The 17,905-nt window shown below is 43.4% G+C and overlaps 1 protein-coding gene across 1 annotated transcript in view; it reads left to right on the top strand.

Annotated features, from left to right (window-relative positions):
* CALCR (calcitonin receptor) overlaps positions 1-17,905 on the top strand; it is a 493,707-nt gene that overhangs the window by 321,674 nt on the left and 154,128 nt on the right. Inside the window, exons 8-9 of the mRNA XM_029587050.1 lie at positions 8,880-8,940; positions 9,054-9,120. Of these exons, the coding sequence (XP_029442910.1) occupies positions 8,880-8,940; positions 9,054-9,120 (128 nt within the window). The remainder of the gene's footprint in view (positions 1-8,879; positions 8,941-9,053; positions 9,121-17,905) is intronic.

Below are 17,905 nucleotides of genomic sequence, written 5' to 3'. Positions count from 1 at the left end.
TGAGCTGAGGACAGATCCTTCTTGACTTCTGATTGAGGCTTAGAACCTATATAGTGTGGAGGATTAATGCTCTGTTTATCCAACACCATTAGAGACATGGAACTGTTTGGACCCTGGCCAAACTTGAAGGATTAAATCTCCCATTTAATAAAACAAAACAAAAACACAGCATGTTACAGTCTTCAGATTTGCCAGATGAATACTTGATGAACATACTATCTAATGTTTTGTTTACCCAGTTCAACACTAGGCAGACAAGAAATCATTAAAACTAAATTAGAATAGCTACAGCTTATATAAATATGAAAACAAAAGATTTTATTCAATACGATTAGCAGCACTGTAGGAACAATATCAGAGTGTGTAATCAGACTAATAAATGAATTTCTCAAAATAATAGCATCTCAACCTTTATGATTATTTGAAGCCCAAGGGATAATCAAACGATAATCAGAAAATTCATTATTATTCCAGAATTTTTTCTCCTTTTAACACTGTTTCATTTCTGACTAAAATATCACTGTGATTATTGTGCTGCTTCTATTTATGTAGAAAAGCACAATTAATTGATTCTGAACTCCGCTTAGGTTTCCATTTTACTTTATAGAAGGAATCCTTTGACAAATCAAATCCATAAAGATTGTGAAGAATGTAGTTTGGATATTCTTATCTCAATTTAAGTTCATGGCAAGCAGCGCAGTGTGACAGGGCTAATGCACATAGGGATAGATTTTATAAATTTACGCGCGCGCGAACAAAAGTACGCTGGATTTTATAAGATACGCGCGTAGCCGCTCGTATCCTATAAAATCCGGGGTTGTCGCACGCAAGGGGGTGCACATTTGTGCTTCCTGCGCACGCCGTGCCCGGCGCGCGCTGCCTGTTCCCTCCGAGGCCGCTCCGAAATCAGAGTGACCTCGGAGGGAACTTTCCTTCCGGCTCCCCTCACCTTCCCCTCCCTTCCCCTAACTAACCCTCCCCCCCGGCCCTATCTAAACCTCCCCCCTACCTTTGTTGGCAGATTTACGCTTGCCAGAGGCAGGTGTAAATCTGCACGTACCAGCGGGCTGCTGGCGCGCCATCACCCGACCCGGGGGCTAGTCCGGAGGCCTCAACCACGCCCCGGGCTGGCATCACACCCCGACACACCTCCCGCCCTGCCCCGAAATTCACGCCGCCCACCCGACATGCCCCCGACATGCCCCCTTTGCAAAGCCCCGGGACTTACATGTGTCCCGGGGCTTGCGCGCGCCACCAAGCCTATGCAAAATAGGCTCGGCACGCGCAGGGGGGGTTTGGGGTAGGTTTTCAGGGGGTACGCGCATAAGATACTCGTGTACCCCTTTGAAAATCTACCCCACACTTTGTTACTAACTAATCAAAGATAGTTTTTATTACAATTAACAAAAAGTACTATTTAAATGGGATTTGGATTAATGGAGCACAAGTATGAGCAGCCTTTTTAATTTATTATGAAAAGTCCATCTTTAATTTATTATGAAAAGTCATATTCAGCTGTGAAGTTTTACATCCTACTATTGAATTTAGGAATATGCAGCAGAAAACGTTTTGTTTCATATTTTCATTTCAGCATTTTGTTTAATTTTTTTTTCAGTTCAGTTTATTTTCAAAACTGGAAAAAAACATTAAAACTATAGAAACAAAAAATAAATAAAACAGGCATCCTCAAGGCCTTCTAACCTCCCATCTCACTCCCCATGACAGCTATGGGGCCTGGTCTACCAAGCTGGGCTGAGCCATTCCAGCTGGGGCCTCTTTGGGCCCCTCCAAACCCTTCCTTCTGAAAAACAATTGCTGAACTGGGCCCAGTAGAGGCCTCCCTGAACCCCTCCTGCCAACCCAGAAACATTTTCCAGGGCCAGGGACCTCCCCATTGCCAATGCAGCCCCTTCTATAGAGTCCACAATATGAAAAAGGCAAAAGAGATGCTGCCTGCTCCTGCCCTGTGCCTAGAGATTTTAAAATGTCACCAATGGTCTTGATATCAGTGCCAAAGTGAAATCAGTCAGATGCCTGTCTCAGGTGCGACTGTTGTAATTGTTGTATGGTGGGTGGGAGGGATAAAGGAATACCCCAGCTAGGCCAGGATCAGCCCAGGCAGATAAATCCTAGGGATGTGCAATGCATTGGCAATCCGCAACGTATACGTCCCTATTCGTTGTATTCATGGTTTCGCGAAATGCATCGCGAACCACCACGAATACAATAAATCATATTAGTTTCATTCTTTTGGCTCGCAGTGATTTCTTAGTGGCCATTTGAAATAGGAGATAGCAAAAACCAGCCCTTTCCTGTGAGTCATAAGTGACCTCAAAGCCCTGCCACAGAGTGGGTCAGACAGGTTGGCAAGAAATTAGAATGCAACCTATCAGAGCTAAGCATTTTTTTCTAATGCAGCCAATCGCCACTCTCACTCAGTGCTCTGTGACACTATTCCTGATGATGCAGCACTATTTATACGTTAAGCACATGGCGTGCCACACACTTTCTTGGCGGGGATGGTCCGGGGAGGTGGCTGCACTCAGAGCTAGTCTGATGTCTCAGATCTGTATTCAATTGCTAGCTACTTTGATAGAATTTTCCATTGAAAAAGATATTTGTTCAATTTTGCTGCAGTGCTGCCGCCAGCTAGCCATGCTTTTTTTGACCGCACTTTTTTTTATTGATCTGAGATGGTCTCTCTGTCTGTGCCACTGAGAGAAGCTGCTACCAGTGTCATTTTTCATCTTATTTTACCCCTTGGGTAGGTTGCAAGCAGGATTTGTGTGTTGTGGGTGGGAGATATATTAATTAAATTGCTAGCTACTTTGAAAAATATATTTCTTCATTTTTGCTGCTGTGCCAAGCAAGCAATCCTTTTTATTTAACTACAGTTTTTTTTTATTGAACTCAGGCTGACTCTTTGTGCTCTTTTAAGCCAAGAAGACATGCAGTACACTCACTGGGCATCAGTGGGCACTGGGCAGTTTTGCAGACTCACATATTTATTATGTGAGTCTTGGCTCTCTGAAGCCAAATCCCCAGTGCGCCTCTTCTGTATTTACAAGCTTGGTTTGTACACACATTCAGCAGTCCCAGTTTTAGTGTACATCCAGGCACAGCCTCGTGGGCCTGGGGGCACTTTTGCAGACTCACGTATATTGGGAGATCAGTGCTCTCTGAAGCCAATTCCCCAGTGGGCCTCTTTTGTAGTTACAAGCTTGGTGTGTGCACACATACAGAGGTCCCAGTTTTAGTGTACATCCAGGCACAGCCTTGTGGGCCTGCGCGCACTTTTGCAGACTCACGTATATTGGGAGAGCGGTGCTCTCTGAAGCCAAATCCCCAGTGGGCCTCTTTTGTAGTTACAAGCTTGGTGTGTGCACACATACAGAGGTCCCAGTTTTAGTGTAAATCCAGGCACAGCCTCGTGGGCCTGGGGGCACTTTTGCAGACTCACGTATATTGGGACAGCGGTGCTCTCTGAAGCCAAATCCCCAGTGGGCCTCTTTTGGAAATAATTATTTTAATTTAAATCCCTAGTAGGCAGCGACATTAACTCCATAATGTCAGGGAAAGCTAGACGTGGTCGAGTGATTGGGACTGGCAGAGGAGGCACTTCAAAAGGCAGTACCAGTCCCCCATTAAAGTTAAAAAGGGACCTGTTCCAATCTAAAATCTCTGGAGGGGCAGGCAGTTTCATCCGGAAAAAAATGAAATTTAAAGATGATGCATCGCCACCACCTGTTTCTGACCCTGTAATTTTGGAGGTGAGGGAAGGGCAGGCTGAGTCATGCCAGACAAAATGGTGAAAACCAAAAGCAGTAGTGCGACAGCAGACTCGACTTAGCGTTGACAATGGAGCACAGGCACTGTTTGCTTCTGATTCCGATGATGAATCATCTTTTGTGGGATTCTCATCAACAGAAATGGAAGAAGTAATAGCTGGAAAAGGTTTAGGAGGATTAGTTAGTCTTGTCTTAGCCTCCACTTCAGTGCAGCAGGGGAGAGAAGAAACTGATGAAGAGGAGGAGGAAGAGCAGACAGCATAGGCACAGAGTGTGAATGATGCCCCTGGCATTGCTTCTCAGGGTGCTCCCACTACTTCAGCTCCAGTACCAGCATCCACCCCGAAGGCTATAGAGAAGGGACCACAAAAGAAAAATGTGATCTGGAGCCACTTTAAAGTGATGGAGGACCTGCATTTTGCTCAGTGTAATTACTGTGACAGGGCTATTAGCAGATGCAAGCAAATGGGACAGAGAAGGTACAGAGAAGGGCAACCAGGGTGGTAGGGGGGATGGAACAGCTCCCCTATGAGGATAGGCTAAAGAGGTTAGGGCTGTTCAGCTTGGAGAAGAGACGGCTGAGGGGGGATATGATAGAGGTCTTTAAGATCATGAGAGGTCTTGAACGAGTAGATGTGACTCGGTTATTTACACTTTCGAATAATAGAAGGACTAGGGGGCATTCCATGAAGTTAGCAAGTAACACATTTAAGACTAATTGGAGAAAATTCTTTTTCACTCAACGCACAATAAAGCTCTGGAATTTGTTGCCAGAGAAGGTAGTTAGTGCAGTTAGTGTAGCTGGGTTCAAAAAAGGTTTGGATAAGTTCTTGGAGGAGAAGTCCATTAATGGCTATTAATCAATTATACTTAGGGAATAGCCACTGCTATTAATTGCATCAGTAGCATGGGTTCTTCTTAGTGTTTGAGTAATTGCCAGGTTCTTGTGGCCTGGTTTTTGGCCTCTGTTGGAAACAGGATGCTGGGCTTGATGGACCCTTGGTCTGTCCCAGCATGGCAATTTCTTATGTTCTTATGTTCTTATCTAATTTTGGCATGTCGCATCATATGAAGAGGCAACACCCAACAACAGTTCTGCCATCTGGGGTTGGAGGCAGAACCAGTAAGGGGACCCCTTTTCCCAGGCAGTGTAAAGTGGTTGAAAAGGAGCAGAGTCACCCCACGCCCTCAGCCCCTTCTAGCAGTCAGGTGACAGGCCAGCAGCCCCCTGCCATGTGGCAGAAGCAACAACTCACCCTGTAGGAAATGGGGTGGTGTGCGGTAACGCTATCCCAGGGTAGGAGGCAGGCAGCCTCAAAAGTTGTAACCAGGAGCATTGGGAAAATGATTGTCCTTGATGCCAGCCCTTGCAGATAGTGGAGAATGTGGGTTTTATTTATTTATCGAGTTTTATATACCGTCATTTGGTTTCGCCATCATAACGGTTTACAAAAATACAAAGGATTACAAGGTTAAGGAGGATAACAAGGTTTTCAAAAAGGTTCAAAAGATAGTTAACATAGGGAAATCATATACAAGGTAGTTGCTGTTCAGTTTTTTCACGTTTCAAATTCTTTGTTATAATACATACTTGTGTTGAGTTTCAATTTTCTTCAGGTTAGACCTGAGGGGGTTGGCGTTGTTTGTTCATTGGGTGAGTTGGTAAGCTTTGGTGAACATCCATGTTTTTAGATCTTTTTTGAAAGTTTTTAGGTTTTCTTGAGTTCTGAGTTCAGTTGGGAGGGAGTTCCAGAGTTTTGGGCTTCCTAGAGAGATTGCTCTCTTTTGGGTTGAGGTGAGTTGTTTGGAATGAGTAGTGGTGTCTTTAGAAGTCCTTTATTTGCTGATCTGAGGTTTCTGTTTGGGGTATGTAGTTTTATGGAGGAACTTAGCCAGTTTTCTTGTTTTTCATATATAATTTTATGTAGAATGGATAGTATTTTGTATTCAATCCTGAATTTTATTGGTAGCCAGTGTAGTTAGATGTGTTGGAGTGATGTGGTCATGTTTTTTGGATCCAGTGAGGATTCTTACGGCTGCATTTTGTAGGATTTGGAGTGGGCAGATAGTGTTTAGAGATAAGTTGAAAAGGAGCGAGTTACAGTAATCTAGGTTAGAGAAAATGAGTAATTGAAGGACTGATCTGAAGTTGTTGGTGGAAAGGAAAGGTTTTAAATGACTGTTAGTAGTTTATGATATCCGTCTTTGATTTTTGTTGTGATATGGTTTTTGAAAGAAAGTTCTTTGTCAATTATTACTCCAAGATTGCGGGCATGATTGACCGGAGATATAACCGTATTTTGGTTCATTAGGTTGAGTGCAAGGGTCATTGAGAGTGGAGATGATGATGAGTTCCGTTTTCGCAGTGTTAAGAGCAAGTTGGATTCTGTGTTGGTGATTTGGACTGTGTATTGCCTGTTTTCCAGGTAGGATTTGAACCAGGTTAGTGAGGAAGCAGTTTATGGAGTTAAGGCAGGTTTCCCAGGTTTTAAGAGATTTGTATAGGGATTCTTGTATAGGGATGAGGATTTGTACATCATCTGCATAGATATAATGGGTGAGGCCGAGGTCAGAGAGGAGTTGGCAGAGGGGTAGGAGGTATATGTTAAAGAGGGTAGATGAAAAGGACGACCCTTGGGGGACTCTTTGGGAGAGATGAATGGATTTGGATTCTGTGTTGGCGATTTGGACTGTGTATTGCCTGTTTTCCAGGTAGGATTTGAACCAGTGTAAGGCAGCTCCTGAGATCCCGATTTCTGCGAGGCATTTGATTAGAATGTTGTGGTTAATAGTGTCAAAGGCAGCGGAGATATCTAATATGGCGAGTAATAATACTTATTGCTCCCTCAGAGCAGAAGTAACTTCAGCACACCAGCTGGCTGCTGGTGCATGCTTCCCCAGGACAAGAACTAATGGCTGCTGTCCCAGTTGGCCCCCTCCCCCACCCCTTTCCCCCTGGCCCATCACTTTTCATTGGCCCAACACTTCTGCGCATATCGGGATTACATGCATCACCGGAGCGCGCACAGCCCAGCAACACACATAACCCCCAGATTTTACGCACATGAGCCTCTTAAAATTCGGGCTTTTATTTTTAAAGTGCTTTCAAAGGGGCTAGGAGGAGTTTGCCCAGCAGGTCCCATTTTTTACATATTGGATAGGGGTATGGCCCTCATGTCACTTTTTTTTTTTTTTTTTACACTGTCTCCACTTAGGCCTGGATTTTCTAAAATTGCACAGCTTTCTGAATCCCGCAGTAATGGGGCGGGCCTGCGAAAGCCGGCAGAGATCGCATCACCGCGGTGTTATTGCTGCCGGCTTTCGCACCCAATAGCGCCACCATGAAAGGTGGTACTATTGGGCGCGCTACTGGCGGCGATAATGGGTCTTACCTTATCACCGCCAGCGAAGTTACCGCCGCATCTGCCCCGATGCCGCCCTGACTCCTCCTCTTCCAGTCCTGATTCTGCCCCGACTCCACCCCTATCTTGCTATCACGTGTGAAAAGTCCTTTTTCGCGTGCGAGATCGATAGAAAATGACCCCCTTAGTTTGCTATATTCTTTAGAATATACTGTTAAGTCTTAAAGTTATCTGAAAAACAGATTGCCAGATAACTTTATTCAGGGATATTCAGCAAGATGTTTATCCCGTTGAATATTCAAGATAACTTACCTGGCTAATTTTAGCTAGATAAGTTAGCCATTCTAAACTTTATTGAATAGTGCCCTCTGTATCTTATTGCTCAGACAGCATCTTTTGACCATATGCTAACATTTTTTATGCACATTCAGTACATTATGGAGTTTAAACCAGAGGTTGTTTGTAAGGTCACAGATATATAATATGTCTATAAAAAAAGAATAATTTGCATAGATTATTCACCTTGAACTCCAGACCTCATTATAGCCTTCAAGGATGGGAGTTAAGAACCCTTGGATTGCACAAACAGTTGAAAGATCAATAGATGGTAAAAAGATGTATTTATTTAAAAAATATTTATTAATCACTTTGCAGATTTCAATAAATCACCCAAAGCACTGTAAAAAATTAAAACTTCAAATTACAATCCATAGAAACCAAACAAAATTAAAACATAATTCGTCAGCATAAAACATCACCACAACTGTACCATTCAGCTATCATCAATAAAAATGATCTCCAAACATCTAAACCGGCCGGATTGAAACCAAAGTTATTTTACTGTGTTTTAAAAGAAACACTAGTCTTTTTTTGTATCCCAAGACATATAGGGGCAGATTTTCAAAGGGGTACGCGCATAACATATGCACGTACCCCCCGAAAACCTGCCCCAAGTTCCCCCTGCGAGTGCCTAGCCTATGTTGTATAGGTTTGGCGGCACGCGCAAGCCCCGGGATGCGCGTAAGTCCCGGGGCTTTCCCGGGGGGGGCGTGGCGGGGCATGTCATGGTGGCGGGGCCGCAGGTGTGGTTCTGGCCCGGGGGCGATTCAGGGGTGTGGCCGAGGCCTCCAAAACTGCTCCCGGGCTGGGGAATCGTGCAGCTGGGGCAGGCGTAGCTTGTCAAACAAAGGTAGGGGGGTTTAGATAGGGCTGGGGAGGTGGGTTAGGGAGGGGAAGGGAGGGGAAGGTGCAAGGGGGGGGGTGGAAGGAAAGTTCCCTCTGAGGCCACTCCGATTTTGGAGCGGCCTCGGAGGGAATGGAGGCAGGCTGCGCGGCTTGGAGCGCGCAGGCTGCCGATTTTGCACAGCCTTGCGCGCACCAACCCCGGATTTTAAAGGATATGAGTGGCTACACGCGTATCTATTAAAATCCGACGTACTCATTTGCGCCTGGTGCGCGAACAAAAGTACGCGCGGGCGTACTTTTTAAAAATCTACCCCATAGTAAATGTATCAAGTGCAGTATCACACTGTAGAACATGAATCAAAAAATCTAAGAAAATGCTACAATTACTTTCATTTATACATCTGTACTGAAGACCAAAGTTTATAAGTCTATTGCCCTGTAGCCTTGAACAATATTATCAACACAATCCCCACAAATGTTTATTTATATTAATGTGAAATGTGCCTGCTAATATTCATAATAGTCTTTATTTTAATACTTTTAGGATTTCCTTTAATACCGGCATCTATACATGCTGTCGCAAGAACTAAATACTTTGATGATAAGTAAGTATAAAAGTGCTCAGTTTTTCCATATTTAATTGTTTTTGTTTGTCCTGTTTTATTTAAAACAAAGATAATTGTTATACCTTTCTCATATTTCTATGTTTTTCTTCCAGCTGTTGGATGAGTGTTGAGACACACTTGTTATACATTGTTCATGGTCCTATAATGGCAGCCTTGTTGGTAAGGATCTATTTTTCGCTATCATTCCAGTGCTGTAATTTTCAGCCCCAGAAACAGGTTATTCTGGTTACCATTATTCTCAGAGGACGTTTTATGCTAAATATTTATTATATGACTGAATTATGACTGTGCGGTTTCAGTTATTGAGAGAAAGCTCACAGATCTAATCTTAAACAGAATCCATCAAATATTTTCACTACCATCATCAATTTCATTATATTAATATGGATAAGATGAGTGAAGGAAGATTCTCTGCATTTTGGTGTACTATTCAAAGATGTATATTTGTTTTGTATAGCTGCCATGTTACTATTCAGGCCATTAATACATTGTATCTGAGAATAGGAGTCAAGTTCCAACATTTTGATTTTTTCACACAAGTAAATAGTGCACAAAACAAGAAACAATTAATAGTTCATATATATCAAAAGGTATAGAAAGAGTTTCGGTCATTCATCATTTTTATTTATTTATTTATTAAAGGCTTTTATATACAGACTTTCTTGTTACAAATCAAATCAACTCGGTTTACATCGAACTAAGCAGTAACTATAACCAACCAATCAACAAGAGAAAATTTAAAAGGAGCATAAAGTTACATTATAACAAGGATGCCTTAACTGGGAGTAGGAAAAGAGAGGGAGAACGAAGATAAAGTACTATATTCAATAGAGTATGGGAGGGAGGCAAGGAGTCGACCTCATGATAACTTGTAAGCGTGATTTAGCATTTGTTTATTTACATAAGTGATGGAACAATTCTAAGTCAGGCTGTTGGGCTAGAAGCGGGCTAGAAGCGACATCCAAAATGGTTCTTTATTCATTAAAATTTGGGAACAATATTTTGAACTTCAAAAAATACAAAAATACTCTCAGATTTGGACCCAGAGAAATCTTTGACTTTGAAATGTAAAATTTAACTGAAGCCTTGAATGGTGTGAAGATCTTTGCCCAAAATAATATACAGTCCAAATGAATGCTAGACCATAAAACTAAGTGGCCTGTTTACTAAAGGTTTTCTCCCATTCTTTGTCTCTGGGAAAAATGTTTAGTATATGACCCCCTTAGATTGCCTCAAACTATTTTCTGCTGTCTAAAATGTAACAGTAATGAAGTCAATATTCAAAATCCATTTAGATGGATAACTCTTGAGTTATGGGAATTAATTTTATGTGATCTTTTCTTGTACATTTTATTGATTATAGGCACACTAATTTCTGGTCATATATCCCCTGAGAAAGCCCCTGATTTGTGGGGTAAAACAAAGAATTCTTTGTCTGGAGTGATATAGAAATAGGTGAATCTGCAGCTGTTCCTACATTGGATTTATTCGGGAATCACATAACATAGTTTTTTGAATAAGGGAATTGTATTGAAATCCCTGCATTAGCAGCTATTTCCACATTGGACCTATTTAGAAGCTATATTAAGAAGCCTTTCAATAAGTGACAGTTTTCAAAAAGTGATATTTTTATTGGGTCACCTTGTAAATTTAGGAACTAGCTCAGCAGGATTTTTTTTACTGCTGATTTTATTTGTTGTTATTTTGCTTTGGACAGGTAATTGTTAGCATGAATAGTGTGCATGGTACAGGTGTGCATGACAGTTTGAATGTATGGGTATGTAAGGTATGATGTGACTTTTAGGGGCTTGGGACTATCTCTAGTGATGGTTAGGACCTAAAATGTTTTCTACACTATTTCATATTGTATTTTTGTAATTAAATCTATTTAAAGATATTAAACAGTTTTGTTCAAATAAAGAATTATATATTGTAGATGTTTACCCTATGTGTGTCCATCATAAATCTATTTTTAGCCACATATGAAGTGCTTGAGGAGTCTGAGTGAACTGGGGGGGGGGGGGAGTAGAGGCTAAAGAACTAGGGATCTTGATGACCCAGACATAGACTGGGAGAACTGGTGGACAAACTGGTTAAACTGGTCATTTCCTTCATGCGCTCATGTTTTAAAATTTACTGACTTGTTTGTGTAGATATATAATTTCAGCGTATTTTGCTGCATGCCCATATAGACATATATATATGGGAGTGTATGTGCATTTTAAAGTTACTCGCTCTATTTCATTTTTATTGTGCACTCTTTTGACATAATGTGTACACCTTCTTAGTGCACACTAATTCAAACATAAAAAAAAAAGGCCGCACATCACTGATGGTCACTACAAAAATTCATACCTTATGGGTGTGCATTCTCTAAAATGAACTAGTTTATTTATTTATTTATTATTTATTTAAATTTCTTATATACCGGCATTCGCGATGGGAGTCGCATCATGCCGGTTTACAAATAACAAGGTGTGACAACAGAATAAATACTTAATAACTTAAAAACATTAACATGTGATAGAAGAATAAGGTAGCAGTTACAATAAAACAGGGATAAAATGCAACTTGGAATGTAGAGGAGGCAAAAGAGAGATTAACAATGAGATAACAAAAGAATGACCAAGCTAAATAAAACCTGCCAAATTAAAAAAGAAAGAACATTATTGAGTTGTCAAAGGTTGTTGATTACCCTGACGGGAGTTCTTAGTTGCTTGAGTTGAGAGTGGGTTCAGTTGGTATCAGGAAAGGCTTTCAAGAATAGCCAGGTTTTAAGTCTTTTTCTGAAAGTGGGGAGGCAAGGTTCCTCTAGTGTAGCAATCTAAAAACTGGTCAATGTCATTAAAAGCCTTAATAAACAACCAGGTTTTGACATTATTCTTGAACTGAAGAAAATCTGACCCCCCAGCCTAGTTTCTGTGGGCAATAAGGTCCACAACTATGGAGCTGTAACAGAGAAAGCCTTTTCTCATGCTCCTGTTAATTTTCCTTGAGTTCTGTGGAATGAGCAATAAAGGCCCTTGTGAGGATCTCATCAAATGGCCGGGATCTTAAAAGACCAAACTGTCTTTTAGATACTCTGGGTGAAGGCCACTCAGTGCTCTGAATACTAAAGTAAGTAGTTTGAATTGGTTGCAGTAGCATATTGGTAACCAGTGCAACTTTTTCCTATGTGCATTATGGAGGGAAAAAACAGTAAAATGTTGACTATTTTTCAAGATTTTATGACAGACTTTAATATGCAAAGATGTGACTTACTGCTGACAGAATATATGGCTTGTTTCAGCATATGACAAATTGAAATACCGGCATAATTTACTATTAAGCATTCATAATTAATATATGTATAATTTGACATAATTTTCTGTGGAACAGAGATGTAGGAATGGGGATTGTGTTTTACTAGAAGTCTTAGAAATAAAATTTAGCAAGTAAGTTATAGGTGATATTTTTTTAATTGGATTATTTTATTACCAAGAGGCCTATGTTCAGAGGAACAAAGGAATAGATGCCAATAGTCTTGAAAAAAACTTTATTGAAGTGGAGACACAAAGTAGCCCGACTCAGGCCGAGTTTCGCCGTATCAGGACGGCTGCCTCAGGGGCTAAAACATAAATAAAAGTTCATATAAATACATCTTTATGTAATAATAATAAAATAAAACAATGATTAAAAACAAAGTGTATGTACTGTACATGTATATAGCAATGGTGACACATAGAGTATATTATAAATTTTTAACATCAAATCTAATATAAATTAAATAAACTCACGGTTAGTACAAATGTATAATGAATTTGTAATAAATTCATTATACATTTGTACTAACCGTGAGTCAGCCCCATCCGAGGTATGTCTGCCAGTGGTTAATGTGGGTCATACAGGCTTGCCCACCCAGCTGTATCAACCCCAACACCGAGAAAGGGTCCACATCTCTTAACAGTTTGCCAAGGCCATGGACCCAGTGGAACTGACCGCTCTACAATACATTTCTGGCATAGCCCAGCAAGTATAACAACAACAAAATGTACCGGACCAAGTAACTGGGGTCTTGGAAACACCTGTGGTTCAGATGAACGCTATCTCTACTCTTCCCATGGCTACAGCAGCATTGCCTCTGCCCTCACTGGCCCCTCCAGCTGCACCTTTACCTCAGCTTCCCCTTCTGCCTCACTTTCACAGGGATCCATGAGAATGCCGATAGCTCATTAACCAGTAACAGATGTACTTTCTCTCTTCAGGCAGCCCTCTTTCCCACCAATGAGGCTGAGGTCATATTTATCCTATCTTTACTTGAGGCTCTGCGTTGGGATGGGCCTCTCCCCTCCGGGAATAGGAGGATCCAATCTTGAAAGATCTGGACCAGTTCCTATGGGACTTCTATCTTATTTCTGACAAACCTGGGAAGACCTCATCGGCACCCTCCAAATTGCTGCAGCTCTGACAGGGTTCCCAGATAGAGATGTGAATCGTGTGCCCGATCGTCTTAATGATCGGGTTTGGCTGGAGGGAGAAAAAAATCTGATCACTGGAGATGTGAATCAGAATCGGTTCAGATTCACATCGTTAATTTTTTTTTAGTGAGGCCTGACCCTTTAAAATTGACCCCTTACCTTCCCCCACCCCCCCCCCCGAACCCCCCCAAAACTTTTTACGAGTACCTGGTGGTCTAGTGGGGGCGCGGGGACCGATCTCCCACTTTCGGGCCATCGTTGCCATTTTGACTGCCACTCAAAAATGGCGCCGATGGCCCGATTAAAAAAAAACCCACCCGACCCTTTAAAGATGACCCCTTAGCTTCTCCCACCCTCCCGATCCCCCCAAAACATTTTTAAATTACCTGGTGCTCTAGTGGTGGTCCCGGCGGCCATATTTATGATGGTGGCGGCCATCTTTAAAGATGGCGCCGGCCAGCCAGTGCTCCTATCATGTGACAGGGGCCAGCCAATGGCATGGATACCCTGTCACATGGTAAGGGCAAAGGGCCATCGGCGCCATCTTTATGATTGGCAGCCGACGGCCCGAGAACGGGAGATCGCTCCCGGGACCACCACTAGAGCACCAGGTAATTTAAAAATGTTTTGGGGGTATCGGAAGGGTGGGAGAAGCTAAGGGGTCATCTTTAAAGGGTCGGGTGGGTTCTTTTTTAATCAGGCCATCAGGCCATCGGCGCCATTTTTGAGTGGCAGCCAAAATGTCACCAATGGCCCGAGAGCAGGAGATCGGTCCCCGCGCCCCCACTGGACCACAGGTACTCGTAAAAAGTTTTGGGGGGGTTCGGGGGGGGGTGGGGGAAGGTAAGGGATTAGTTTTATAGGGTCAGGGTGGGTTTAGGGGTTATTTTGGTGTGCTGGTTTTCCCGCCCTCCCCCCAAATAACTCCCATTAGTGGACACTAATGGGAGTAACGATTTTTCATGATAAATCGTGAAAATTTCTATTGTATTGCGCACTGTACCGATTTTTGATGATTTAAAAAATATCGGATGATTTTTTTCAATCGTCAAAAAACGATTCACATCCCTATTCCCAGACTGTTGAAAAATATGCCATTGATTTCAGGACTTTAGCCTCAGAACTTCAGTGGCAGGACAACAATCTCACTGCTATTTTTTGGTAGGGACTCTCGGAGGCCATCAAAGATAAACTGACCAGGCAGGACCCACCGGATACTCTAGAGCAGTGATTCTCAACCAGTGTGCCACCAAGCACATGCAGGTGTGTTGCCACACTTCCCGGTCCCCCGCTGACCCAGCCGCTCCCCCTACCCGCGCAAAATAGGTCCTCCGCCTGGGCTTAAAATACTGATAGCCCGGGCGGAATGCGGCAGGACAGTTGGAGTCACCGGTACCGGCATGCTCTCTTCTTCCCCCCCCCCCCCGCGACCCGGAAGAGGAAGTGGTGAGCAGCGGGTCTGTATGCGGGAAGAAGAGACCATGCTAGTGCAGACAGCATCGGTCCGAAGAAGAGAAGAGAGGCCCAGCCTGAGAAATGAGCAGCGCGGCTCAGAGAAAAACGAAGAACAACGTCAAGCCCCGTGGCCAATGGTACTCCTCTGCGAGGGCTGAAAGTGAAGGAGGTTGCTGCTGCCTTTAGGGTTGGAAGTGGAGGAGGCTGCTGCTGTCGCTAGTTGGGGGGGGGGGGATGAGTGAATGAGCAAGCATATGTATTTGAGGTGCTGTGTGTGTGTGTGTGTGTGTGTGTGTGTGAGTGAGACAGCATGTATGTGAATGATCGAGGCCTGTATATGTGAAATAGAGTATGTATATGATTGAGAGTCTGTGAGTGAGAGATAGCATGAATGGAAGTGCATGACTGAGAACCTGTATGTGTATTTTGTGGTTGAAAACCTGTTTGTGTGAAAGAGTATGCATGTGTGATTGAGATCCTTTGTGTGTGAATGAGATCATGTATATGTATGATTAAGAGCCTGTAGGGTAGATTTTATAAATGTATGCGCGGGCGTACTTTTGTTTGTGCACCATTTTGTTCGTGCACCAGGCGCAAACAAAAGTACGCTGGATTTTATAAGATACGCGCGTATCTTATAAAATCCGGGGTCGGCGCGCGCAAGGGGGTGCACCACGCCCTCAGGCCCGCCCCCGAAACGCCGCGTCACTCGCGGCACGCCCCCCCCGACACGCCCCTCCATGCAAGCCCCGGGACTTGCGCTCGGTGCGCGCAGGGGGGTTTTGGGATAGGTTTTCGGGGGGTACACGCGTACCCCTTTGAAAATCTACCCCTGTGTGTATAAGTAAAAGAGACCATATGTGTCTATGTGTGATTGAGAGCTGGTGATTGAGAGCCTGTGTGTAAATGAGAGAAAGAGAGAGCGCATGTGTGTAAGCATGTGAATGAGAGTCTGTGTGTGAGAGAAAAAGACAGTATGTATGTGTGTGATTGAAAGCCGGTATGTGTAAGCGTGAAAAGACAGACAGCATGTGTGTAAATGTGTAATTAAGAGCCTATATAAGTGAGAGAGAAAAAAAGCATGTGTATATGTGAGTGATTGAGAGCCAGTGTGAGAGAGAGAGAGGAGAAAGTTGCAAGCAAACCATCCCTCCTCCTGCTAATTCAAAACAATCTCAGGGTACCTGGATATCAAATTTTCCCAGGTATGCAGAGCAAAACATTTTTTTTATACTTATTATTTTTCATTATTGGGCCTTTGTGTCTGCTATTTTGAAATATTTTATTGGTATCTAGAAATTTTTTATATGAGTTTTTAATTATTGGATATTCCATTCATCAGCTGTTTCAAAATAATCTGTTCTTTTTGTTAGTATGGTTTTGCTGCTATTGATTTTATATTTCTTGATTTGTTTTAGAAGGACTGGTGATGTTTCTCTTTTTCCTTTGTTACACTGCATACAGAGACCCTGGCTTGTTGCAGCTTCCAATTCAGTTTTTGTCTGCATGCTTCTTGTTATGCGTTTTAGTCTCTTTATTCTTTGTTAGATGAGGGTCAGCACATGTGATTCAGGTGAGGTTTTTTGCTGGCATGTAGTTTCTGTGTAGGGCTCTATAGTAGCCTGGCTTGTTCCGTTTTCCTAATAGGAGGTGTATTGATGTTTTAAGGCCTGGTGTAATATTTTCAGTGTTGCCTTTTCTTAAGTAAGGTGTTTACTTTATTGTTTGAGACTGGAAATTGGTGTGGGATGTTTACTATTTATGCAATTTCTATTCAGAGAGAATATGTATCTTTCCCTTGTGTCATTCTTAAACAATAAAAATAATACTGGGCATTTATTTTTTATTTCTGCTGTGAATTGTAATGAGCAATGTGTCACACATGTGAGTGTGGTCTGTCAGGTGTGTCATGATGGGAAAAAGGTTGAGAACCACTGCTCTAGAGGACCTTATTAGATTGGCTATCTGCTTGGATCTTTGATTCCAGGACCGTGCTAAGGAGCGAGATCAAGGCCAACATCCCATACAGTTGGCACCACAATTCCAACATCCAGTAACTTTAGTCAGGGCGGTTGGCCCCAGGACCCACCTGAAGAACCCATGCAGGTGGATCAGTTGCAAGTTTCACCAGAGAAGCACCGGCAATGCAGGCATCTCAAGCTGTATTTGGGCACGGGGCACTTTGCTGCCAACTGCCCCATCAAGTTGGGAAACTCCTGGGCCTTGGGTTAGTAGGGGAGGACACCCTAGATCAGGGGTCGGGAACCCATGGCTCGCGAGCCAGATATGGCTCTTTTGAGGGCTGCATCTGGCTCGCAGACAGTCGCCACACTTTCCCGCTGACCCAGCTGCTCCCCGGTCCTCCTCCGCCCGGGCTTAAAATGCTGTCAGCCCGGGCGGAACGCGGCAGGACAGCTGGAGTCAGCGGCACCGGCGTGCTCTCTTCTTCCCGCCCCCCCCCCCCCCGCGGCCCGGAAGAGGAAGTGGAGAGTATCGGCTCGCTCATTCACTCTCTCTCTCCCCAACCCCGGGAACGCGCGGCAGCAGCAGCCTCCTCCCAACGCTAACCTCTTCATTTTCAGCCCTCGCGGAGTCCCATCGGCCGCGGTTGAAGCTCTTCATTTTCCTCCGAGCCGCGCTGCAGTCTTCTTTTCTTCGGGCCGATGCCGAGTGCACCAGCGTGGCCTCTTCTTGCCGCGCAGGCACCCGATACTCTCCACTTCCTCTTCCGGGCCGCGGGGGGGGGGGGGGGGGCTGTGTGTGTGTGTGTGTGTGTGTGTGTGAGAGAGAGATTGCATGTATGTGAATGATTGAGAGCCTGTACATGTGAAAGAGAGTATGTCTGTGATTGAGAGCCTGCCTGTGAGAAAGAGCATGAATGTAAGTTTACCATTGGAAACCTGTATGTGAAAGTTTGTGATTGAAAACCTGTTTGTGTGAAAGAGTATGTGTGTATGATTGAGATCCTTTGTGTGTGAGAGAAATCATGTGTATGTATGATTAAGAGCCTGTGTGTATAAGTAAGAGAGAGA

This window comes from Rhinatrema bivittatum, chromosome 2 (genome assembly GCF_901001135.1).
Source record: "Rhinatrema bivittatum chromosome 2, aRhiBiv1.1, whole genome shotgun sequence".
In the NCBI taxonomy this organism is placed as follows: Eukaryota; Metazoa; Chordata; class Amphibia; order Gymnophiona; family Rhinatrematidae; genus Rhinatrema; species Rhinatrema bivittatum.
Note: the sequence above shows the minus strand (reverse complement) of the source record. Positions and strands in the feature narration are given on the sequence as shown.